This window comes from Pyrgilauda ruficollis, unplaced genomic scaffold (genome assembly GCF_017590135.1).
Source record: "Pyrgilauda ruficollis isolate IOZ18807 unplaced genomic scaffold, ASM1759013v1 scaffold129, whole genome shotgun sequence".
In the NCBI taxonomy this organism is placed as follows: domain Eukaryota; kingdom Metazoa; phylum Chordata; class Aves; order Passeriformes; family Passeridae; genus Pyrgilauda; species Pyrgilauda ruficollis.
Genome location: NW_024511321.1, coordinates 1,387,800 through 1,414,436, shown reverse-complemented (window position 1 = coordinate 1,414,436; position 26,637 = coordinate 1,387,800). Strand labels below are relative to the sequence as shown.

General features: G+C 44.6%; 1 protein-coding gene across 1 annotated transcript in view; it reads right to left on the bottom strand.

Moving 5' to 3' along the window:
- Positions 1-26,637, bottom strand: part of MDGA2 (MAM domain containing glycosylphosphatidylinositol anchor 2) — a 186,493-nt gene that overhangs the window by 94,913 nt on the left and 64,943 nt on the right. The window contains exons 3-5 of the mRNA XM_041458477.1: positions 17,713-17,887; positions 7,037-7,233; positions 2,755-2,887 (exon numbers count right to left, since the gene is read on the bottom strand). Of these exons, the coding sequence (XP_041314411.1) occupies positions 2,755-2,887; positions 7,037-7,233; positions 17,713-17,887 (505 nt within the window). The remainder of the gene's footprint in view (positions 1-2,754; positions 2,888-7,036; positions 7,234-17,712; positions 17,888-26,637) is intronic.

The following is a 26,637-nucleotide window of genomic DNA, read 5'->3' as shown; positions in this document are numbered from 1 at the left end:
GGAGAGCTGGGAATGTTCCCTGGAGAGGAGAAGGCTCCAGGGAGAGCTCAGAGCCCCTTGCAGGGCCTGGAGGGGCTCCAGGAGAGCTGGAGAGGGACTGGGGACAAGGCATGGAGGGACAGGACACAGGGAATGGCTCCCACTGCCAGAGGGCAGGGATGGATGGGAGATTGGGAATTGGGAATTGCTGGCTGGGCTGGAATTGCCAGAGCAGCTGTGGCTGCCCCTGGATCCCTGGCAGTGCCCAAGGCCAGGCTGGACACTGGGACACCCTGGGACAGTGGGAGGTGTCCCTGCCATGGCAGGGGTGGCACTGGGTGGGGTTTAAGATCCAATCCAAACCATTCCATGATTCCATCAAACACAGAACAGCCAAATCCCCCCATTCTGATCCCACGGAGTGCAGCTGAATTAAACACACTCAGAACCACAACAGTGACAATAAATCTGGGACATCTTTGCACCCCTCAGATATTCCTGGCTCTCCATCCCATCCCTCCAGCTTCCAATTAAACCGATGGACAGGACAGGACTGAAACAGCTTCAACTTCAGGCTCTGATTTTCATTACTTTGGATTTATCCTGGATTCCTCCGGATTTACAATTTCTCTAATTTCTCCTGAGTTACACCAGGTGAAGTTCAACTGAAGAACTTCTGTGAGGTGAAGTTTTATTAAATGAGCAAAGTTTTGTTTTAGAGTCCCCCCCACCTCAGTTCCTGTCCTTAACGAGCTCCTGCATTAATCACTTTTCACATCTAATCCTGCCCTGAATGCTTGTGATCTAATTCCTCGTGGAAAAGAGGGAATCCTTGTCATTTTCCAGGCTTGTTTACATAGGAAATTACTCCAGAAAAGACAATTTTCTCCCCAAATAACCATGGCATGTGTAAGGTGGGAATAATTCCTTCTTTTGGCAAAATCAGCCCAGGATCACCCATCCTGGGCTCAGGAAATGAGAGTTTGATGTTCCCCAAGTGCTGGAATATCAATTTTTTTGAAGATGAGGCTCAACACGAACTGAGACTGTGCTGGCTCCAACAGCAAAGTTATTCCAAGGAGAAATGGGAGTGGGATCAATTCCCACACTCTCTTGCCATGGATGAAGGTGGATGAAGGTCAGGAGTTGTTCCCAACTCCCAACCCCACCTCCCATGGAAAGGTTTCTCCTGCCAGGAAACCAGAGCTGCTCATGAGGGACAAACCTCACTTCAGGATTTTTTTTCCCCTGGAAAAATTTATGGGAGTGTAAATTAAGGCCTACCAAGTAATTTTCCTGGATATCTTCTGAGCAGACCATAATTCCTGGTGGAGCTGTTTTCAAGGGTTTTGGTCAGCAGTGGGAAACCACAGGTCTGCTGTCCAATTAGCAACTCCAAAAAAGCTGGAAGCAACTCCTTAGAATAAAGCCCTGAGGATGGGAATGATGGGAAATATGGAAAAGCAAATAAAATTCCCTGTTGATCCCAGCCGTGCTCAGCATTTTAATTTTGTGTTCATTTTCTCCCTGATTTCAGGACCTCAGACACAAATTATTAAGGTCTAAACCACCCTAATCTAACCTGAAGTCTCCAAATGTTCCAACACTTCTCGTGGAATTGTTTTCCAAAGTACATTCCCCTGAAACTCCTGATTAGTCAGAAATCCAAGCTCGGTTTGGCTCTTTGGTGGGAGGTTCATAAACCATTTCAGACACATCCTGTGCTGATCCTGGCACAAAGCCTTTAGGAGAGGTAAAACCTGGGATTTCCATCCTACCCCAGCATTCCCAAGTGCATTTCTTGGGATTGACTCCTGGTGTTACAGCCACAACAAGAGGGAGAGACACAACTGACTGATCCATAAGGGATGAGCCCAAAAAACATAATAAATTCACAACAAATTCCACAAAATAGAAACAACTTTTCCAGGGATTCTACCTAAAGGCTTAGAGACCTCCCCACAAAAGGATTTCAACACAACCCGTCAGATATTTCCATTTGGAACAATTAAATCTGAAAGGAAACATTTTGGTTGGAATCAAGAAAGGAATTGATGTTTAGGTCAATGTAAGAAAAGGTCAAATCAATCCCTGAAATCAGTGCCAGAGCAGAGAAAGGTTGGGGTTTTCCCATGAGATATTTTGTGGAATAAAAATTCTAAAGTTTCCACAGCAGAGGGAAGACAAGGAACTATTGGAGGGATTCCAGAGGTCATGGAGCTGCTCCATGGAGCCCCTCTGCTCTGGAGCCAGGCTGGGAGAGCTGGGAATGTTCCCTGGAGAGGAGAAGGCTCCAGGGAGAGCTCAGAGCTTCTTCCAGGGCCGGAAGGGGCTCCAGGAGAGCTGGAGAGGGACTGGGGACAAGGCCTGGAGGGACAAGGCACAGGGAATGGCTTTTAGGTGGAAAAGGGGAGATTTGGGTGGGATATTGGAAAAGAATCCTGGCTGGAATGACCAGGGCAAGGGAAAATGGCTTTAAGCTGGAAGAGGGTAGATTTAGATGGGATAATGGGAAGGAATTCCTGGCTGGGAGGGTGGGGAGGGGCTGGGATGGAATTCCCAGAGAACCCTGGATCCCTGGAAGTGTCCAAGGCCAGGTTGAACATTGGGGCTTGGATCACCCTGGGATAATGTAAGCTGTCCCTGCCCATGGCAGGGGTGGGAATGGGATGGGATTCAAGGTTCTTGCCACCCAAACCATTCCAGGATTCCCTGAAAGAGCCCCAAATTCCGGAGCTGAGTGCAGCCAGGGCAAGGGGTGCCACTGGAGCTCACCAGTTTTGTTGGAGAGGCGGAAGGACACCATTTTATCCGGGATGCTGCAGACATTCCGCACCGAGGCGATGCAGCTGTAGTTGGCGTAGTCCTGAGGTCGCAGATTCTTCAGCTTCAGGATCTTGGTTTCTCCCTGGAAAAGGAGAAGAGAAAGTCAGGAAGGGGCAGGGGCAGAGGAAAAATGGATACAGATCTGGGATTTCTATCCTCCTCCAGCATTCCCAAGTGGGTTTCTTGGGATTGAGCCCTGATGTTACATCCGCAAGACACAACCTGGCTGATCCAGAAGGGATGACCCTAAAAAAAGGAGTAAACTCCCAGGAAATTCTAAAATGGAAACAACTTTTCCAGGGATTCTACCTAAAGGCTTCAAGGTCCTCCCCCAAAGGATTTCCAAAGGATACAGGGAATATCAACACTGGAAATTCAGAGGGAAATTGGTTTGATGGAGTCCTTCAAGATGAAAATTGTTCAGGATAATTTATTTTACGGTAAAATTTCCATGAAGACACAATCCCAAGGTACAAAATTCCTCCTGTTTTCCTTTAAAATGAGGAGCTGATGGGTTCTATTTTTAGCCAGGGAGCAGGGGTGGAGCAGGGAGCTGAACGGGACATGGAATGTTAAATTCCCTCAAACACGGACAGCAGAAAACTGGGAATGGGAAATGTGAGATTCCCCCTGCAAAGTTCCAAAAGAAAAACGTGGAAAATGTTCATTATCCAGTGTCCCAATAAATCCAAACAAGTTTAATATTGGTACAGCCTTAGGAACACATGGAATTATTTTTAACAATATCAGTGGATCAACTGCCCAGGAATGTCTAGGAAAATTATGGAGGTTTGAGAAAACAAATGTACAAAACTGGGAAAAAAACAAATCCATACAAAAAAAATACAGCTGAGCATGGAAGAAAAGAACAGTCCTTGAAGTCTTGGAGGGACTTTGGGAATGTTGGGATTTAAGTGGTTTCTATGTACAACCAATCCCATGGAAATGATGGGATTAACATGAAGCCCATTGTAAGGCCAAGCCGTGGAAAAGCTGCTTCTAAAGATCAAATTACATTTTTAGGAGGTTTCTCTGGAATTGGGAAGGGCCTGGAAAGGCACGGCCTTAGGAAGACAAACATTGCCCAGGAATGTCCAGGAAAAATAAGGAAATTTGAGAAAATGAATGTACAGAACTGAGAAAAAAACAAATCCATCAAAAAGATACAGCTGAGCAGGGAAAAAAAGAAATAGTCCTTGAAATTTTGGAGAGATTTTGGGAATATTGGGGTTTAAATTGTTAAATTTCCCATGGAAATTATGGGATTAAAATTAAGCCTTGGAAAGGCTGCTCCTAAGGTTCAAATTCCTGCTTTAGGAGGTTTTTCTGGAAGAGGGAAGAGCCTGATCCAGGCTGCCAAAGGCACTGAGTTCTGGAAACTCAAGGCAGCTTCATCCCAGCATTCCCTCCTTAGCTCCAGGTTGAACTTGGGCTGAACTCCCAATGGAATTCTGGATCCTGTCCCCAGCTTGCAGAGATTTATAAAAAATGTATATATCTTCCTCATTGGTTGGGATAATTAGTCTAATTATGTCTAATTGCATAATTATGGTAAATACAGAAAATTTAATCTCGTGCTCAGGCTGAGCAATTCCAATGAGCGACCAGAAGGATAAGAACTCTCAGGGAAAAAATCTCCATCGAGATTTGGGATTTGGGAAGTTCACTTTTCCAACATTTTGTGGATGAGGATGGACAGGTTTGCACAGTTTCTCTCCCCATGAGTGCTGGAATAAGAGGCTGTTGTTTCCTGGTTGACTGGAAAAATCTGATCATATTTAAGGAAGTTGTTTGAATTTGCCCAGTTTTCCAAGTGTCTCCCATGATTTAATTGCTGACTGGATTTTGGGATCATCCCAGAGTATGGGCAAAAATGGAAAGAGGGGAGATTCTGCCCCTCTGCCCTGCTCAGATGAGACCCCACCTGCAGAGCTGCCCCAGCTCTGGGGACAGAGCAGGACATGGAGCTGCTGGAGTGATCCAGAGGAATCCATGGAGCTGCTCCAAGGGCTGGAGCCTCTCTGGAGCCAGGCTGGGAGAGCTGGGAATGTTCCCCTGGAGAGGAGAAGGCTCCAGGGAGAGCTCAGAGCCCCTGCCAGGGCCTGAAGGGGCTCCAGGAGAGCTGGAGAGGGACTGGGGACAAGGCATGGAGGGACAGGACACAGGGAATGGCTCCCACTGCCAGAGGGCAGGGATGGGTGGGAGATTGGGAACTGGGAATTCCTGGCTGGGCTGGAATTCCCAGAGCAGGTGCCCCTGGATCCCTGGCAGTGCCCAAGGCCAGGTTGGACGCTGGGGCTGGAACAGCCTGGGACAGTGGGAAGTGTCCCTGCGTTGGAATGGGATGAGCTTTATGGTCCCTTCCCACACAAAGCATTCCAGAATTTTGTGATTACTAGAATAATAAATCCATCAGAAATAAAAATCAACCTCTTTTTTTGGTGAAAAACCTGAGAAGTTTTGTTTCCCTTTCCATTCCATTTCACTTCCAGATTAAAATCCACCTTCAGAGCCCTCAAGAAAAAAATTCCCTCTCAAAATTCCCAAGTCTTGATCCTCTGAAGCCAAATCCCCTCTGTCCCTCTTCCCATCCGCTCTCCCTATTTGCATCCCTGCCATGAAATGAACTAATTAAGCAGAAGATGTTGATGACTCTTGAACCTTTAATTACATCTTTTCCTCTCATAAACACAGAGCAGATCTTGCCTGCACGGATCCAGGCCACACTAATTCCAGTTGCCCTCCAATAACTGGAGAAAGGTTATAGATAAGATTGGAATATCACCAGGACAATCTGATTTATTCATTAATTAAACCCACACCAAGATTTTAGGAAGGGTGATCTTAATAACCTAAAAAAAAAAGAATCTAATTTCATGTGACACATTTTAGTAGATGAATCCTTAGATTTTAGGGAAGGCAATTCTCAGCATTTCCATAATGAAATATAAAATAAAAAAAAAATCCACTTTCCCTTTTTTAATTAAAACATTTCAAAACTCCAGTTTACACTCGAGTCCAAGCAAAGCCCCAGATTTGCTAAACTGGGCCCATTCATGTTAAATTAAAAATAATCTCATTACATTTAGGACACCAATAACTTGGCTCTGTGATTTAATTCCCATCTCTGCAAGGTTCCGGGCTCCACATTTCTCCGGAAAACACGGAGCTGTTGGAGCAATATAAAGCTGTCAAGTACAATAAAAAGCCACAAATGAAGGTGCTCTCAAATCATTAACTGAAAATTATTTATGAAAGTCGCAGTTGCTTTCTGCTCTGAACACCAAATTACCAAGCAGTTTTCACCTCTTTCTTTCTTTGTTATTCCTTTGGATTTTCCAAACCCATTTTTTCCCTTTTTTTTCCTCTTCCTATTTTTTTTTTTTATTTCAAACACCATCCCACACTTTTGGCCACAGACAATGAGATTTGCCACCTTTTTTCATCCTGCCTCAGTGCAAATGTGTACATGATAAATTAATCTCAGCTTATCCGACAGAGCCAGGATTCCTTTGGGGCTGGGAATGGGAGCAGGAACACTTTGGAAAAGGTTTTATTTCCTTTTTTGACACCTCATTTTTAAGTGGGGGAATTGTGAAATGAAACCTTACATTTAAAGATAAAAGAGGCAGAAAAGAAGGAATATAAAAACCATCAGGGGGAACTCCCATAGAGTCTGGAATCATGGAATTTTTAAGGTTGGAAAAAGCTTCCAAGACCATTAACTCCAACCATCAACCACCACCATGTTCTCCATGAATCCATGTTCTCAACTGACCCATCCATATGGTTTTTGAACACTTCCAGGGATGGAGACTCCACCCCTCTTCTGGGCAGCCTGTATTTCTTCCATAAAGAATTTTTTTCCTAAAATTTAATCTGCATGAAAAGATTTTTAAGGCTGTAATTCAGGCTGAGTGCAGAATCGCTGAGTTGGATCAGGAAGGATGAGGAAATGAGAATCAGTTTTGGCTTGCAGGATCCAATAAAAATCACTTTAAAATACCTCCTGTAGATATCACTCCCCCATATGAATATGAATTTAATAATTCATATTTTTACAAAAATCTAAATGTATTTTATGCCAGCAAATCTACTAACAACACCCAGGAGCGTTTGGGTGGGGCATCATCATCTGGAGGCCATCACCAATCCCCACCTCAGAAACCCAGCGGGCAGATCCCATTACAAAGGCTCAAGATGGAAAAAAATTCCCGGTTTTTAGGCCTACCTGGGTAAAGAAGGGCTCGTAGATCTCCACTCCCTTGTCGGAGCCCTGCAGCAGCACCTCCTGGCCGCGGCGCCAGCTGTAGCGCACAGGCGGGTTGGAGTTGGCCACACACCTGAGGAACACAGTCTTCTCATAATAAAACTGCTCCTTGGCTTCCCCAATGCTCTGGTGGACCGTGACTATGGGATCATCCAAATCTGGGGAAACAACAGGCAGGGAAAACCAAGTTTAAGCCAGGCTTTAGTCGACTCAACAACGGCGCGGCGCCGGGAATTTCCCGCGACGCCTCATAACTAGTCAAGGGTAAAACAGAGACAAAACAGCTCGAAAAGCCCCAGATTTTAGGAATTTTGCAGCCAAAGTCAGGTTTAGGATTTATTTCCTTCCCCCCAACTGGATCTCCTTCAAAACTCACATTTTTAGGCAGAACAACGCAGCCAATCTCATGCAAATGTCAATCATATTTCTATTATAGTGCGATGATTACCGCGGTTTCGTCTGGTTCGCAGCTTTACTCCTTGTTTCTTCTAACTCTTTTCCACAAAATTATAAAGCTTTGGCAATAAATAGACAGCCTGATTTGCATCCAAATGGCAGGATCCAGGAGTCCATGGATCATGTGCACGCAGCTGTTTGCTTTTAAAGCTGCAATTTAAGGCAGCAATTTAATGCAGATTCCCTGCTTTTAGTTACAGGCATTTAACTTCCAGCAGGTAAATTCATCCCGGGCTTTGGAACACATTTCTCTTGATTAAAATACAGATATCGGATAATTACTCCCACTGCAGCAGCTCCAAGAAAATGAGATGCCCACAACGAGGAATTGGCTTCCACAAGGAATAAAAACACAATAGCCCTTGGAATATGAGGATACCAAAGTAATTAATTTGAGCTTTATCCCACCAAGAAAAAAAGAAAAAAAGATTCCTAGTCTGGGGGTTTTTCTGAGCTTTGTCTGGAGGGACAATTTTATTGAGGAAGGAAAGAAATGGAACAAGGAAAAAATAAGGAAAGCAAGGAATGTTTTTCCTAAGTACCTACTTAAAACCACACAGCTTCCAAATGACCACTCTCACAGCCAGGAATTCCTTCCCAACATCCCACCAATCCTCACTCTCTGGCAGTGGGCAGTTATTCCCCCTTCTCCTGTCTTTCCATCCCTGGAAACCAACAGTTTCAGTGGGAAGAACCTTGAAGTCCATCCCATCCCACCCCTGCCATGGGCAGGGATACCTTCCACAGTCCCAGGCTTCTCCAAGCCCCAGTGTCCAACCTGGCCTTGGGCACTGCCAGGGATCCAGGGGCAGCCACAGCTGCTCTGGCAATTCCAGCCCAGCCCCTCCCTCTCCTCCCAGTGAGGAATTCCCAATTCCCAATCTCCCATCCATCCCTGCCCTCTGGCAGTGGGAAGCCATTCCCTCTGTCCTGTCCCTCCATCCCTTGCCCCAAGTCCCTCTCCAGCTCTCCTGGAGCCCCTTTAGGTACCCTCAGCTCTGCCTGGATTCTTCTCTTCTCCAGGGAACATTCCCAGCTCTCCCAGCCTGGCTCCAGCCCTCAGAGCAACTGTGTGATCTCTCCAACAAAGCCATGTTTTTCTTGTGCTGGAATCCTGGACTCAGCATTCCATCCAGCTGCACTCTCCAAGCACACAGGGACACAATATTCCATGCACAACTCGGTCTTGGCTGCAACCATTCCATAACCTCCTCAGCACTGCTTGTTCCTTAAAATTCCTTAAAACCCTTTGGATAGGGGTTAATTATTCCTTTATCCCCAAATTCAACCCTATTTTTGCAAAGTCTGGAGTGAGTAATTATCAAAATGTTGGTTCATCATGTCGATTTGAGGCCAAATGTCAGTGAAATGGAGAATGAGGTTCTCAAATCTTCATGTGACCAAAAGGATCCAGTAAAAGGCACCATCAAATCCCTCTGCAAAGATGGAGAATCCTGGAATTGTTGAGGTTGGAGAAGGCCCATGAGATCACCAAATCCAACCATCAACCACCACCACATTCACCACTAAACCACGGCCTCCAGAGCCACATCCACAACTGGTTGAACTTTTCCAGCAGTGCTGACTCCACCCCTTCCCTGAGCAGCCTCTTCCAAAGAAGCTTGACAATCCATGGAATTCTTAAGGAAGATCTTTGTAAATAAGTAGATTAGAACATATGAAAATTCCATGCTGAAAAGCAATTTCAACAAAAAAAAGGCCAAGCCTAAAGACTAAAAATTAATCTTAAGACTAAAAATTCATCTTGAGCTGCTCCATTTTTATTTGCATAAGAAGACTGAAGCTGGAGAGTCTCTTGTTTAATTAGAAACAACGACTCTTCCAAAATTCCCAACAATTCCAGCAATAATACCTCATAATGGGGCACAGGTTTTAAATAAATGTTACCTTCGTCCCCCACTCCAAAACATTTAAGATCACAGAAGAAAATTATGGATCTGCTGCTCCAAATTAGGATGGCATTTCCTAATGAGATTTCAGTTTTGTTCAAAAGGTTATTTGAAATCACAGCAGCGCTTGAAAAGGGTTGAGAGTGCTCAAAAATTCTGGCTTCTCCTCATGAGGTTGAAAGTAAAAAGGTGAAAATTAACTCGCTGCACTTTTTAGGGTCAAAACTCCTGAGTTTTGATGGAGCACATAATGTTTCCCACATTGATGCCCAGTCATCCCTATTAAAGCACATCCCTGGATGGCAAACAAGGAGCCATGAGCTCTATCACCAAGTCCAGGGATGCTCTTCCAATCTCTGATGCTTGGATGAAGGTGAATCCTTGGATAAAAGACATGAGAGGTCCAAATCTGAGCTCAGCTTCATTTTCATGAAGTTACTCAAGACAAGGCAGAGAAAATTCCTTAAAACCTGGAACCAGGACTGAAACCAGGACTGAAACCACCTCCATCCCTGGCTGCAAGAGCAGCAGAGCTGTTTCCATGGAAAAATTCCTTCTCGTCCAACCTATCCCTGTGAGACAAATTCCTGAGTGCCCTGTCCAGCTTCAGACATGGATAAAGTGGAACAATGCAGGGAACACCACCAAAGTGACTGGAGGCCATCCAGATCCAGAGGGAGGTGGGTTTGGCCAACCTGGAGATGGTTGGATGAGGGGAAAATCCAATTTCTGTTTTCAAATTTCAACCAGGGACTCCTGGAGAAGACGAAGACGAAGGAGAACCTGGGATGAAGAGCAGATGGAATTTCTGTCTTCGGCTTGCTACCAGAAAATTCTAGAGAAGGTGAGAAGCTCTTCATGGGGGTGCAGAGGAAAGGACCATGAGGTCTAGGCTGCACCAAGAGAAATTTCTCCTGGATATGAGGAAAACAAATTCCCTGTGCAATCAGCCAAGTGTCCAGAGGGGCCATGGGACACTTGGAGACATCCAAAGCTCTGCTGGACAGAGTCCTGAGGAATCCGACCTTGAAGGTGGCCCTGGTTTGAGCAGGGGGTTGAACAAGAGGTCATTTTAGATAAGTGATTCCAAATCACTCCATGATTCCAGGAGCTGTGATGTCATCAACTGCTTGTCCAGTCTGCTCTCTTGGAACAGGTTCCTGTCCCTCCATCCCTTGTCCCCAGTCCCTCTCCAGCTAATCCCTTCCGAGCAAACACTGAACTATGGCAAGGGATGGATTTTGACAGGAATATCGGGAAAGCTCCAAGAAATCCAAGTTGGGAATGGAACTGCAGCAAAGCCTCTGCCAAAGCATTTCATAATGGTCAATTAATGGAAAATTCCCACTGCAGAACCTGATGGATTTTTTTTTTTTTCCAACGGCAGTGCTGGAAAGATCCCGACAGCTGCAGCAAAGCCAAAGCAGAAGCACTACCAGAAGAGTGAAGAATGTTCCCAATTTTTGGGAGATATCCCTGAACATTCCCAGTGTTGGGAATGTGTGACTGGGTGGTTACATAAGGCTGGGCTTTGCTCAGACCATGTGAGGGCTGGAAAAGAGAAAAATCAGGGAAAATCTGGTGTTCAGACAAAGGATTCTGCAGGGATATTGCGGGGAAACTCTAAAATTCCCTGCCTTTAGCCAGATAGTTTAAAGTCACCTGATCCCAGTGCTCATGGAAGTTCTCCAGAATTCCTTCAATTCTGATTGAATCAGGACTAACTGATATTCAATTTTCTAAACAGAATTCAAAACCCCCCTTCTTAAAGCTCTGTGCATGTGGGTGGCTGGGGGTGATGGTTCTTTCCCAGAAATCCAGGGGCTTGGAAGGCTGGGAGGGAAGGGAAGAGCTTGGCATGGTCACCCAGAGAAGCCCCTGGATCCCTGGAAGTGTCCAAGGCCAGGCTGGATGAGACTTGGAGCAGCCTGGGATAGTGGAAGGTGTCCCTGTCCATGGCAGGGGTGGAATGGGATGGGATTTAAGGTCCCTTTCTTCCCAAACCATTCCAGACACAATAATTTCAAATACCACACAAAAATAAACCTATAAAGATTTAACACTGGGAAGCTCAACAAGATGAATCTCTTCACTGTTTCACAAGAGAAGGAAAAAACATCCCAAAATTTTCAATTTGGGTTGACGAAATTATGAGGAGTCACCAGATTAATCAATCTTTAAATCAAGCTGAAGTCATGGGTGCTGCTATGCGGTAAAGTCTCTTAATCAACCTGAAAATAATTAGGGAAAAATGTTTCCCACAGAGGTTTGTGGCACCATCAGGTTCAATTTCTCAGTCTTTAAACTCTGAATTGAACCAAGCACTCCCCAAAACCCAGATGGGCCAGGCATGGTAAACACTGGATTGGCAGAATTCCCCTCACACATCCCTGAGCTCTTGAACAAATGGAAAACTCAACCTAAGCTGATCAAAACGGGTCTAATCCAAATTCCCTGGGAATTGCATCATTGTGGTGGAGTGGAGGTGCACAGAAGTGTGGCAGACGCTGTCAAAATCTTCCTTGTGCAGAATTCCAAAGGCATGGAGCTGTCTGGGAGAGGGAAACAGGGATCACGATCCCCACAGCCCTGACCTGAGCTCCGGGAGAGTCACAAAGATGAACAGCTTGGCAGGATCCAGGCTGGATTTGCTGGATCATCTCCTCCCAGCTGCTGGGCCTGCAGTTTGCTGATTTCATTTGTTAATTAGCTGCCTTTGTCTTCAGATGTTCGGAGCAGGCGGGATAAGAATAAAACACATCTGGGAAAGGGATGGGAACGGCTTCATCCCGGTGGGCAGAGCGGAGACAGCGGTGACGCATCGCTGAGCTGGAGTTATTCAGCTCCTGAGTTAGCCCTAAATGTGAAAGTCCTGTTTTTTCCATGCTATTTTTCCTCTGGGAGTTATTCAGCTCCTAAACTATCCTTGAATCTGAAAGTCCTGTGTTTTCCAAGCTATTTTCCCTCCCTGACCCAGCACAAGCTTTCAACCCTGGAATCACTGAGGTTGGAAAAGAATTTAGGATCATCGAGTCCAAGCTGTGCCCGATGCCCACCTTGTTCCCAGCCCAGAGCTCTGAGTGCCAGGGCCTCCACTGCCCCGTGTCCCCAGTTGCCACATCCACATGGATTTAAATCCCTCCAGGGTTGGGGACTCCACCCTGTACCTGTGACAGGGCTGGGGAATCATTTCAAGGGAAAATATTTCCTAAATATCCAGTCTAAACCTCATGTAATGCTTCCAGGGATGAAGCAGTCACAGCTTCTCTACCAAGGCAGCTTTGAAATGCTTTTTGTGGGTTACAAACCTTAAAAATCCAATTAATTTCTCTATTTCTTGCATCCTACAGAAAAGAAAACGAGCTCTCCTGCTCTCCACCCCTTCCCGCGTCCAGTGAGGACACACAACAGCTCTAACCAAGCTGGAAGGACGGGAATCAAGTTATTCCCAGCTCCATGTGAGCTATTTTCCCCTCTCCAAGCCTTTCAAAGAGATTTATTCTGCATCTGCAGTGCTGCATGTGCAGAACAGCCCCGGCACTGACAACAAGCAGCATTTCCAGCTGCTGGAAGGAAGCAAATGTTCCCTCCTTGTTCCCACGATGGAGAGCGTGACCCTGGGAGCCCCCTGAGGAGCTTCCATCGATTTCCAATGGAATTTCGGGAGCATCAGAGCCCTGCCTGGAGGCTGTTAACACACTCCAACACAAAAGGACAAAGCAAATGACTTCAGTATCAACAATCCCCACACAGCTCCAGCCTGTGATGCTTTCCTGAGGGTTCAGGCTACGACGGAGTTCCAAAAGGAAAAATATAATGAGCTGTCGGTGACGGGATTTTATGGAGAAAACATTTTCTCCCCTCTCTTAATGAGGTTATAAATACACCTGGTTGGAAATATGAGCATGTTCTGGTGACACCAGGGGGATGGCACAGGGGGTGCAGCACCCCAGGGGGGCTTTCCTGCTCCAAGGACACCAAGCAGAGCCAATTCCCATCATTTCTGAGGCTGGATTAGCCCAGAATCCCCAGGGAGCAGGCTGGTTTTTAGAACTAACAGAACAAACAAGCACATCCACCACAATGCTTGAGCTCCATAGGGATGGGAGGAGCCCTGAGGAGAAGGATTGGGAGTGTTGGGGGATCAGAGGCTGGACATGACCTGGAATTGTGCCCTGGGTTGATCCCTCAGCGTGGGATTCTGCCCCTCTGACCCACTCAGGTGAGACCCCACCTGCAGAGCTGCTCCAGCCCCGGATCCAACAGCAGGAGGACGTGGAGCTGCTGGAGAGATCCAGAGGAATCCGTGGAACTATTTCAAGACTGGAGCCTCTCTGGAGCCTGGACATGACCTGGAATTGTGCCCTGGGTTGATCCCTCAGCGTGGGATTCTGCCCCTCTGACCCACTCAGGTGAGACCCCACCTGCAGAGCTGCTCCAGCCCCGGATCCAACAGCAGGAGGACGTGGAGCTGCTGGAGAGATCCAGAGGAATCCGTGGAACTATTTCAAGACTGGAGCCCCTCTGGAGCCAGGCTGGACACTGGGACAGCCTGGGACAGTGGGAGGTGTCCCTGCCATGGCAAGGGTGGCACTGGGTGGGATTGAAGTCTCATTCCAACCCAAACCATTCCATGATTTCATGATTCTTTGGGCATATGCACAGATGGAAAAGGATCAGTGGATTTTCCCATCAATGGATTTTCCCAATCACCAGGAGTCAGAAACTCACACAGAACGAGGCACATCCATGAATTTCCAACAGAGGTTCCCACCACCAAAGAATAGCCCAAAACTGCCCCAGACATGGCCTCAAACACTGGAAAAGTCCTGGAATAATGGGAATTTCTGGGATCACTCTGCAGGAAGGATTTAATTTACTTCCACACTCAGAATCAGTGACTGGAGTACAGGATCCTAACTCGATCTTGTGTTTTTAAGCAGCATTAAATAATTAAAAGGCAACAAAAATGAATTAATTAAAGGGAAAGGAAAAAGAATTCATTAAAGGGCAAAGAAAAGTCCAACAGGAAACTCTTCCACACTGGAAAATAAACTCAGCATTTGAGTTTGCAGGACAAGATGTAACAAGCACAAAACACTGAATCTCTCCAAAAAGAACATTTAATAATTATAATTTTGAATAAAATTTTAAAATAAAAAAAAATTAAAACAAAAATTTAAAAATAAAAAATAAGCTTAAATTTATTTAAAATTGAATTAATTTATTTAAAAGTAAATTGAAAATAAAAATAAAATTTAATAATAAATAAATTATACTGATAATATATAGATTATTATTGGCTGTAAGCACTGCATGAGGGAAATCAGTACAGAAGAGCTCTTTTGGCTCCAGGGAATATAAACATAACGAATAAAAATAGCTGGAAATGGAAGGAAACCCAATTCAGTTTGAGAAAGAACCAGACTGATTTTTTTTTTTTGTAAAATGAAGCAGCTGAACAGAAAAACTTGGGCAGAGAGAGGATTCCTCAAAGCTCCATGATCAGATGGTTTTTAGGGGAAAAAAAAAGTCATTAAATTGATTTTTAATAGAGCAGCGAAAGAAAAAATCAACCCTAAAAAGCAGACAGAGCCATGAGAGAAAAGAGGCCAAACTAAACCTGTGGTGTGGTCAATTCCAAAATGAAAATGAAATTCTGTGGAAAAATGCAATCAGAGTTGATGAAAAAATTCCAGATGATTATCATTAAATCAAGTACACTCAAATCAAGACATGGAGTCATTGAAAGCATTTTTAATCCCGCTTCCATCAGGCTGTTCCAGAGCTCACTTTGGATCCCCACCGTGCTGGAAAATGCAGATGGAGCAGGAGCACCCACCAAACAATGTGGAATAAATGAGATTTAATCTCACTCTGACACTGCAGGAACTGAGGTTTTTTTAACAGCAGTTTTGGATTATGAATTCCATCTGTACCTGCATCATTTTTCCATAAACAAAGCAGGAAAAATGGATTTCCCAAGCCAGGAAAAACAGGCGTTGATGCCAAAGGCCACCTGACAAGCTCGACATGAAATAATTGTTACAAATTGGGAGTATTAACATCTTAAGTCAGTAATTATTGGTTTCATAATCCCAAACCTAATTAATGCTCGTTCCTCCACTTCTTAAATGACAGAAACTTAATTTTGTGGAATTAATGAACAACAAACTGGGTTAGGAAAGTCTGGTTTTAAAGCACATCCATCTCTACTTAGAGAAATTTTTCCAGAGGCTCCTTAAAAGGTTTAAATAAATCCCTGTTAAAAGGGAAATTCGGAATTAATTGAGTGTAAATAATGAGGAGGGGCTCCTGGTGAGACCCCAGTGCTCTCTCCATGCCTTATTCTGGATTTTAAATGGTCTAAAAGGAGAATAAATATATTTGAATAGAGAGAAAAATAAATAGTTGATTATTCCTTCATTAATAATAAACAAGGGAGTGCAGCACGGGTGGTGGACATGATCCAAGGGTTCGAGCACTTATCCTATGAGGAAAGCTTGGGAGAATTGGGATTGTTTACATGGAAAAGGCTCCAGGGAGAGCTCAGAGCTTCTTCCAGGGCCTGAAGGGGCTCCAGGAGAGCTGGAGAGGAGAAGGCTCCAGGGAGACCCCAGAGTCCCTTCCAGGGCATAAAGCAATCCCAAACCTTTGTATTTCTCACCATAATCCAAATCTTTCCTATCTTTTCCTGCAACCTCATCCTTCACATTTTCACTGAAATTTGAATATTTCTTATTTTTCACCACAATCCCAACCCTTCACATTTTTCCCTGCAATCCAAATCCTTCACACTTTTCCCTGCATTCCCAATCCTTCACATTTTTCCTTGCAATCCACATCCTTCAGACTTTTCACTGCAATTCACATCCTTTACATTTTCACTCCGACCCCAACCCTTCACATTTTTCACCACAATCCAAATACTTCACATTTTTCACCTGCTATCCAAATCCTCCACATTTTCTCCTGCAATTCCAGTCCTTAGTGCTTCTCATTGCAATCCCAATCTGACCTATTTTTTACTGCAATCCAAATCCTTCATATTTTTCACTGAAATAAAAATATTTCTTATTTTTCACCACAATCCCAACCCTTCACATTTTTCCCTGCAATCCAAATCCTTCACACTTTTCCCTGCATTCCCAATCCTTCACATTTTTCCTTGCAATCCACATCCTTCAGACTTTTCACTGCAATTCACATCCTTTACATTTTCACTCCGACCCCAACCCTTCACATTTTTTACCACAATCCAAATCTTTCACATTTTTCCCTACAATCCCAATCCTTTACATTCTTCACCACAATCCAAATCCTTCACATTTTTCACCTGCTATCCAAATCCTCCACATTTTCTCCTGCAATTCCAGTCCTTAGTGCTTCTCATTGCAATCCCAATCTGACCTATTTTTTACTGCAATCCCAATCCTTCATATTTTTCACTGAAATAAAAATATTTCTTATTTTTCACCACAGTCCACATCCATCACATTTTTCCTTCATTCCCAATCCTTCAGATTTTTCCTTGCAATCCACACCCTTCAGATTTTTCACTGCAATCCCAGTCCTTCATATTTTGTACCACAGTCCCAGTCCTTCACATCCTTCACCACAAACCTAATCCTTCATATTTTTGCCACAATCCCAACCCTTCACATTTTTCACTGAAATCCAAATCCTTCATATTTTTCACTCGAATCCAAATCCTCCACATTTTTCACTGCAATCCCATTCCTTTACATTTCTCACTACAATCCCAATCTTTCCTATTTTTCCCAGCAATCCCAACCCTTCACATTTTTCACCACAATCCCAATCCTTCACATCCTTCACTCCAATCCCAATCCTTCACTTTTTTCTCCACAATCCAATCCTTCAAATTTTTCACTCCAATCCCAATCCTTCACATTTCCCTTGTAATCCAAATCCATCACATTTTTCACCACAATCCCAATCTTTCCCATTTTTCACCGCAATCCCAACCTTCATATTTTCACTCCAATCCAAATCCTTCAAATTTTTTCCCAATCCTTCACAGTTTTCCATGCAATTCCAGTCCTTCACATCCCTCGCCACAATCCCAATCATCCACATTTTTCCCTGCAATCCCAACACTTCACATTCTCCTGACCGTAAAAACTCCACGAACTCAAGGCATCCACCATTAAAATCGGGATTCCCAAGGAGCCAAATGTTTCTTGGGGACAACAGATATTTTAAGGCATTCCTAAAGGACCAAAGGCAGAATTCCAAGGATTTACTCACAGTACACGTCCACTCGGATGGATTTGATGGCCGGGGAGCCCAGGCCGTTCTCAGCCTTGCAGTAGTAGCGGCCTCCCTGGTGTCTCTGGATGTTGGAAATCCTCAGGGTTTCGTTGAAGACACTGGAATCTTGGAATCTGTCAGAGGCACTTCCTGCTGTTTTGGTCCACCTGATCTGAGCAAGCACCAAAAACCAGGATTACCTTTAGGTCTGGAAAATGGGCACAGTCTAAAACTCAGCACTGAAATCCAGGAGTACCTTTAGGTCTGGAAGATGGGCGCAGTCTAAACCTCGGCACAAATATCCAGGATAACTTTAGCTCTTAAAAATGGGCAGAGTCTAAAACTCGGCTCCAAAACCTGGGATAACTTTAAGTCTGGAAAATGGGCACAGTCTAAAACTCAGTAATGAAATTCTGGATTACCTTTAGGTCTGGAAAATGGGCACAGTCTAAAACTCAGCACTAAAATCCAGGATTATTTTAGGTCAGGAAAATGGGCACAGTCTGAAACTCAAAACCAAAATCTAGGATTGATTACTTTAGATCTGAAAGATGGGCAGAGTCTAAAACTCAGCACGAATATCCAGGACAACTTTAAGTCTGGAAAATGGGCACAGCCTAAAACTTGGCACCAAACCACAGGATTTGTGTGGGTGGCACCAGGATTTCACCTTGGATGACTCAGGGAAATTCCCAAGACACTCAACAGCTCACGGGAACAAACACTTCATCCAAGAGTCCCTGAGGAATTGCATTTAATGGGATTATGGAATGGTGTGGGTTGGAGGAGTTTAAAGATCCTGTTCCAGGACTTGCCATGGCAGGGACACCTCCCACTATCCCAGGTTGCTCCAAGCCCTGAATATTCCCAGACATTTCTGATCTGTGGGATTTGAGGCTGCCTGTGCTGGGTCTGGGAGGAGAAACAAATTCATATTTTCATTTTTTTTTCTGATGGTTTTCTTATTTTTGCAATCACAGAACCACAGAACAGTTTGGGTGGGAAGGGACCTTAAATCCCATCCAATTCCCACCATGCCAGGGTGCTCCAAGCCCCAATTCTCCAGGAGAGCTGGAGAGGGATTGGGGACAAGGGATGGAGGGACAGGACACAGGGAATGGCTTTAAGTTGGAAAAGGAGAGATTTAGGTTGGATATTGGGAAGAAATTCCTGGCTGGGAGGGTGGGGAGGGGCTGGGATGGAATTCCCAGAGCAGCTGTGGCTGCCCCTGGATAAGTGCCCAGGGCCAGGTTGGACGTTGGGGTTTGGAGCAGCCTTGACAGCGGGAGTTGGAATGGGATAGGGGCTGCAGTGGGATGGAATTTAAGGTCCCTTCCAACCCAAACCAATCCAGGATTCTGTGATTCCATGTACACAGGGAATGGCCTCCCACTTCCAGAGGATAAATTGTCTTTATGGGCCAACTCATGTCCTTGGGATTGCACATCCCAACACTCCATTTTTTCCAGGGAAACACAATCTTTTCCTGATCCCAGGAAAAGCCAGCAGTGACAGGAGCTGTGAACAGGCAGGACATGAGCATCCGGATTCCGTGCCAAGGATCCCAAGGAAATTGCTGTTTTCCATCTTGGTTCTTGTAACACATTGGGAAAAGGAGATTTCCTTTTCTTTTCCAGCAGAGGAAAACTCTGGGAAATTACGGAAAAAATCAGCAGCAAACCCAAAAAGCTACAACTCCTACAGAAAAGTTTCAGTGGTTTTTTTCACTTTATTCCCACAGATTCCACAGTAATCCTGAAACTGGAATCTGAGGATGCCTCCAAAAATAAATAAAATAAATTAAACAAAATCAATTTTAAAAATCCATTCCTTCACATTTGAATTCAGATTTTACACAATGGCATCCAAACTCTGGAAAATCAGGCAGATATCTAAGAGGTCTAAATCCCAACAATTTGGGATTTGGCTTTGGAATTGCAGAGGAAACATTCCTGACACTTCTAGGCTGAAAATCCAAATATTACTGGAAAAAATAATGGGATTTTAGGGAATTGCTGAATAATTTAAAAGAGTTTTAATGAGTGGATCCTGAGGGAAAAAAATATTTCAATCTTAGGCAAATTGATAAAACTTTGGTTAAAAACCAGTTAAAATAATAAATTGATAAAATTCCTTTGTCCTGCTCAGTTTGATCAGCCTTTTTTTTATGGAAAAGTAGGATTTAGGGAAATACCCACAAATTCTTTCCCTAAAAACCTTGGAATAACCTGGCCAATGATTAATTGCAGCAATTAATCTTTGATTAATTTGGATTGCTTTGATTCCAGTGTTGTTCCTTAAGACTTTGAGATGTTTCCCTGCTTCCAAAAATTAACACTTTAATCCTGAATAATCCATAAACATTTTTTCTATCAATATCCCACTGAAGAATGATGGATTTGCTATCCTGCACAGCTGGAAATGCCTTTTTCAGCATTAATTGAGAGCTGAGGTCAGGAATTTCACAGAGTTTTTTTCAGGATTATTTGAACCTTCCTGGTGGGAAATTCTGGACTGGCACCTACATAAATTATCTCAGGAATTTGAGGAAATTGTATGAACAATTCCAAATTTTGGATTTTTTTTTAATTCTCCCTGTTTTTTTATTCAGCAACTTTAATTTAATTTTCTAAAATTCACATTCACAATAAAGATTAATAAATAATAAATTATTTAAGGGCAGAAATAAGCAGACAAAGCTCCATTGGAATTCCTAATTATTCCTTTTTATGCAGACTTTCCAATGCTGGAATTCCATCTCAAACTCCTGGAATCACAAACACATCCTCATAACTCCAATGCCTGGGAAATCCCTGGAATTCTTTAAAGGCAAATAAATACAACACATTTTGTCATTTTGAGCTTCTAAACCAGCACAAAATCAAGCCTGGGGATGAGAACTCCATAAAATCCAAATCCAGACTCTTATTTCCCTTGTGGACCTGTCTAAATCCTATTTTTTTTTTTTTCCCAGGGACAGAAGAAGTTGCTGTTCATCCATCCAGGTTCAGGAACTGATCAAATCCTCACATTTTTCGGGGAAAAAAGGCTGGGGTTTAATTAAACCCACAGGACTTAGGAGCCGTTCCACAGGAAAGAGCTGAAAACCAGGAAGGATCGATACTGGAAGAACTGGAAAGAAGGGAATTGGATCCAAGGATGAGGCAATTCCAGGAATTCTGTGCAGGAGTTACCTCCCAGGAGCCAAAATTGCTCAAAAATGCACCTCTGCTAGGGAAACAGGATAACTGGGAATGTTCCCTGGAGAGGAGAAGGCTCCAGGGAGAGCTCAGAGCCCCTGGCAGGGCCTGGAGGGGCTCCAGGAGAGCTGGAGAGGGACTGGGGACAAGGATGGAGGGACAGGACACAGGGAATGGCTCCCACTGCCAGAGGGCAGGGATGGGTGGGAGATTGGGAATTGGGAATTGCTGGCTGGGCTGGAATTCCCAGAGCAGCTGTGGCTGCCCCTGGATCCCTGGCAGTGCCCAAGGCCAGGCTGGACACTGGGACACCCTGGGACAGTGGGAGGTGTCCCTGCCATGGCAGGGGTGGCTTGGAATAAGATGGTTTTAAACATCCCTTCCAACCCATTCCAGGATTCCATGGAAAGAACTGGGAATGGGGAGGTGATCCCAGTGCTCACCAGCGCTCCATGGTGAGCAGTGCTGCTCCACGTCCCTGCCCTGCTCTGAATTCCCAGTGAACTAAAAGAATCATTTTTGTTCCATAAACCAGAAAATAATCAGAGTAGGAATTTCCCATTCCCTCCATCTAAAGCTTCTATAATTCCCTTGGATTAAAATCCAAGGAAAGGGCCCCTCTCTGAGGGGTGTAACCTCGGGAAGATGTGGAATATCAAGCAAAGGTCTGAAAAAAACCCACAGAACTCATTAAAATAACAAAAATTTCCTCAGGAAAGCAAGGGATAAGCTCAGCAATGGCACAGTATCCCAGGAAGAATCAGGGAATAACCATCAGCAGATTTAAAACACCCAGGGAGGAGCAGAAATCGATCGTGGATCAATTCCCAGTGTAAAAGGCAAAGTTAAGGAAGTAACAAAATGGATCAGGAATCACTTCCCGTTTGCTCAGATCCAAATGTTCATGCAAAACGTCTTCAACACATGATGTTCCACTAAACCAGTCAGTACTTCCAAAGGATTTTCCTGGGAATGCTGGAAGTTTCAGGATGGACCCAGGGACTGGAAATCTCCTGCTCAGCACCAGGATCAGCTTCATTAAACCATTCCCAGGTTTGGGATTTCCACCACCCAACTGCCACCAATGCACCACCCTCAGTGTCCAAAGGTGCAAATCCCAATTTTTCCCTAGAAATCATTGAGCATTTCAAGTTTTCCCAGGAATTAGACTCCCTGGACAACCTCTGAGGTCCCAGTTTACCCCAAGCTGTTGCCCCAGCCCAGAGGTGATGCCTTCACCCACTTTGGGAATGGGATCTTTGGAGGATGGAGATCTTTGGAGCTGCTCCCTCCCATCCCAAGGAGGACTGTGAAAGCAGGAGCCAGCAACTCCCTGTTCCCAGAGGGATTTGTTTCCCTCAAGAGTAAAAAGGCATCAAAATGTGCTTGTGTCATTAAATTGGAGCACTGCAGTCTAAACAGAGAGGAAAAAATGCCTAAAACGGATTTTTTTCCACTTCAAATTCACTCCTCAGAGCAGAATCGTGGTTCAAAGTGACAAAGCTGTGGTGAAACCCAGGCAGTTCAAATTGAGACTTTTTTTTCCTCTTAAAACAATTTCAGGTGTTGTTTCTGCTTTTCCTTCTCCCCATCTCCACTCATTTACTCCCCCTGAATGAGTAAAAAACAGGGAAACAGCTTCACAGAGCATTCCCAAAATGCTGTCAGAGATGACAACGACTCAACTGAGCTCCACACGAGGAAATGTTTCTTCTCTAATCTTTCAGCAATAAAAATCTTGACTCCATTACCTGTCACAATCATTAGGGGAAGGATTTTGGGGCTGACAAGATTTGCAGCTGGGAAGGGTCATAAACAAAGGAACGCAAATAAAAACTCCAAACAAACAAAAAGGCGAAACAAAACCAAACAAGCTCTTCTTCAAAAACCCCAAATTGGTTTTCAGGAGATTCCTGTCCCTCATAATTTCACAGAATCATGAAGGCTGGAAAAGTCCTCCAAGATCATGAAGTCCCACATGGCACTGCCAAGGCCACCACTGCCCCGTGTCCCCAGGTGCCACATCTACATGGATTTAAATCCCTCCAGGGTTGGGGACTCCACCCTGTACCTGTGACAGGGCTGGGGAATCATTTTAAGGGAAAATATTTCCCAAATATCCAATCTAAACATCATGGAATCACTGAGGTTGGAAAAGAGCTCCAGGATCAGAGTCCCAGCTGTGCCCCATGCCCACCCTGTCCCCAGCCCAGAGCTCTGAGTGCCACCTCCAGGAATTCCTGGGACACCTCCAGGGATGGGCATTCCAAACCTCCCTGGGCAGTGCCAAGGCCTGAGCACCCTTTCCATGGGGAAATTCCTGCTGTGCCCACCCTGAGCTGCCCTGGCCGCCTCACCATTTCCAAGGTCAGTCTCCAAAGTTTCACCCATCCCTAATTTTTTTTTCTCCCTCAGGCCCACACAACATTCCCACCCTCCTCCAAGGCAGATTCCACAGGAAGCCAGGCTGGTTTTTGGGAAGCCTCTTCTAGACCTGACTGAATCCAGCTCAGAGGAGCTCCCCCAAGGCCGGGTTTAAGGGGCTCTGTTCCCACCACATCGTGCTTTGGAACATCACGGAGGTTATTGATTCCCTGCAGATCAAAATCCGCCTGTTTGATTAAACCTGTTCCCATTTTTAAAACTCCATAAAAAAAATCATCCAGAAAAATCGTGTTGTCCTTCAGACAATGCCAACAGCAGAGGAAGAAATTCCGGGAAAATCCCTAAATATTGGGCGTTGATGCATCCCAGGTTATGTTCACATCAGAGCTTGTTGGTGTTTCCAGAATATCTTGGAGAGACTGAAAATGAACCCCAACCTCACTTCCAGGAAATTTTCTGAATTGAATCACAAATCTCAATGATCCAAACCCTAAATTTGTCAATAATCCATACCCTAAATATCAATGAACAAAACCCTAAGTTTCCCAGTGATCCTAACATTAAATTTCAATGAGCCAAACTCTAAATCTCCCAGAGATCCAAACCCTAAATCTCTCAGTGATCCAAACCCTAAATGTCAAAGATCCAAACCCTAAATCTCCCAGTGATCCCAATCAGCTGTGCCATATTTTCCTCCCATAGGATCCCAATTCCTCCCACTGCTTTTGCTGATCCCAAAACGGGGTGAGAGTCTGAGCTGCCACTGAGTTCAGCTGTGGTGACAAAGAAAGGAGCTGACATTTGATTTTCCTGGAAAAGTGAGAGAACTGGGGAGGGGGAGCAGAGAAAAATGGGAAAAGGGTGGGAATCTTGATAAGAGGGATTTGGCATCTCAGCTTGGAAGGAAAGGCATCAACAGCAAAGGCCAGGCAGGAGCAGCAGCTGCTGAGAACGAGTCACAGATCCTGCAAAAATTCCCTGATTCCTTAAAAAATCAGATATTCCATATAAAATATTCCTTTGAAAATCAGGAATCAGAGTAACTGGCTGAAAAAGGGTTATTTGTTTGGGATTTTTCCTAAAAACATCCCTTTTTCCTTTCAAATTATGAGGTCCTGATGGTCACAAAGTACTAAAAAACGTGATGACACAAAATCCTGGGATCTAAACACATTCCAAAAAGGAGTTTATTCCTTGGTGGGAATTTAATCCATCCTTACCTTCTTATCCCAGTCATTGGATGCAACATTTGCATCAGGCAATTCCAAAATATCAGCCGGAGCACATCCCGCCTGCACACTCCAGGTGTTGCAGACAGGACAAGGAATATGTGGAATCAGTCAGGATGGAAATCCCAAAGCTTTTGACTCAATGTTTCCATGTTTTTTGCTCTGTGAGCACTGATTTCCCTTTTATTCCAGAGGATAAACTGGCAAAGTCTCCTCCAGGCAGGAAAACACCTCAAACAATATTAAAAAACACTGGAAAAGGCTCAAATCTCTCCTTCCCCAAACCTGGCATGGCTTAAAAAGATCCCAGCAATTCCTTTGTTCTGGGAGAAGGAATTGGAAAGGTGTTGGCATCCCACTGGCTGAGATTCCAGCTCATTTCCAATTCCAGCAGAAGAAAAACTCGGCAAACTCCAGTAATCCCAAATAGCATCATTCATGTCTTGTGGAGCGCTCCTGGCACACCTTCCAATGACTCCCACGAGTGCCAAGGAACAGAATCTGGGAACGCTTCCCACATTTCAGGAGAATTGCAAGGAGATGTAAAGGGAAAAAAAAATAAATAAAAAATTAAAAAAAAAAAAAAAGGCCTGGATCAGCTTGCAGCTAGTAATAAAACCAGGACTAAGGGCTGGGATTAAGGGCTTGGAAAGGCAGGGTTAAGGGAATCAGCACAACAGGAAGCAACAATGGGAATTTCCAAAGGGAAGGGAAGAGAGGTAAAAATCAGGGAATGTTTAAAACTGGACAAAACAGCACTGGGAACAGGGGACAGCCACTAACTCGTAACTGCCTGAGGGACAGGAAGGACAGGACACAGGGAATGGCTTCCCACTGCCAGAGGGCAGGGATGGATGGGATACCGGGAATTGGGAATTCCTGGCTGGGAGGGTGGGGAGGGGCTGGGCTGGAATTGCCAGAGAAGCTGTGGCTGCCCCTGGATCCCTGGCAGTGCCCAAGGCCAGGTTGGACATTGGGGCTGGAGCAGCCTGGGACAGTGGGAGGTGTCCCTGCCATGGCAGGGTCTGGAATGGGATGGGATTTGAGGTTCTCCCAACCCAAACCATTTCAAGATTCCACAACAGCTGATGGCTCTTCCCAGCAACACCATTCCAGCCCAAATCATCCCAAGATTCCATGGCACTTAAAGGCTTTTCCCAATTTCACCATTCCAGCCCATCCATTCATGGAATGGTGTTGTTGGGAACGCAATCCATCCATTTCATGATTCCACTGCTTTTAAAGGCTCTTCCCAACAACACCACTCCAACCCAGACCATTCCAAGATTCCATAGCAGCTGAAAGCTCTTCCCAACTACACGACTCCAATCCAAACCATTTCAATTTCCTACATGGGAATAGCTTCTGGATTTTCCAGACTTGAAGGATTTCTTCTCTTTTATTATAAATCATCTTTCTTTTGCTCTGGTGCAAATTCCCTGGATTTTTTTTCCACAGCACTCTAAGGCTCTTTCCAACACCACCATTCCAACCCAAAACATTCAAAGATTCCCTAGCATTTAAAGGCTCTTCCCAACAACACCACTCCAACCCAAACCATTCATGGAATTGTGTTTTTGGGAACCCCACGCCTCCATGATCCACAGCACTTGAAGGCTCTTCCCAGTGACACCATTCCAACCTGAACCATTCCAACATTCCACAGCACTCAAAGGCTCTTCCCAACAACACCACTCCAAACCAAACCATTCCACGATCCCACAGCAGTTGAAGGCTCTTCCCAACTGCACCATTCCAAGATTCCATAGCACTCAAAGTCTCTTCCCAACTACACCATTCCATGATTTCTGAACAGCTGAAGGCTCTTCCCAGCACCACCATTCCAACCCAAACCACTCCAATTCCACACATGGGAATGTCTCCTGGATTGCCCAAAGTTGCAGGATTATTTATCTTTTGTTGTAATTCCACTTTCTTTGGCTCTGGTGCAAATCCCCTGGATTTTGCCAGCGCTTTCTCCTTAACGATGTATTTACCTAATTAACATAATTGTCTGCAATTATGTAATTAGCGTTCATATGTGTAATCATTGGAACATGTAATTAGACCTAATTACACCATTAAAGCCTGAGAGTCAGAAATATCTT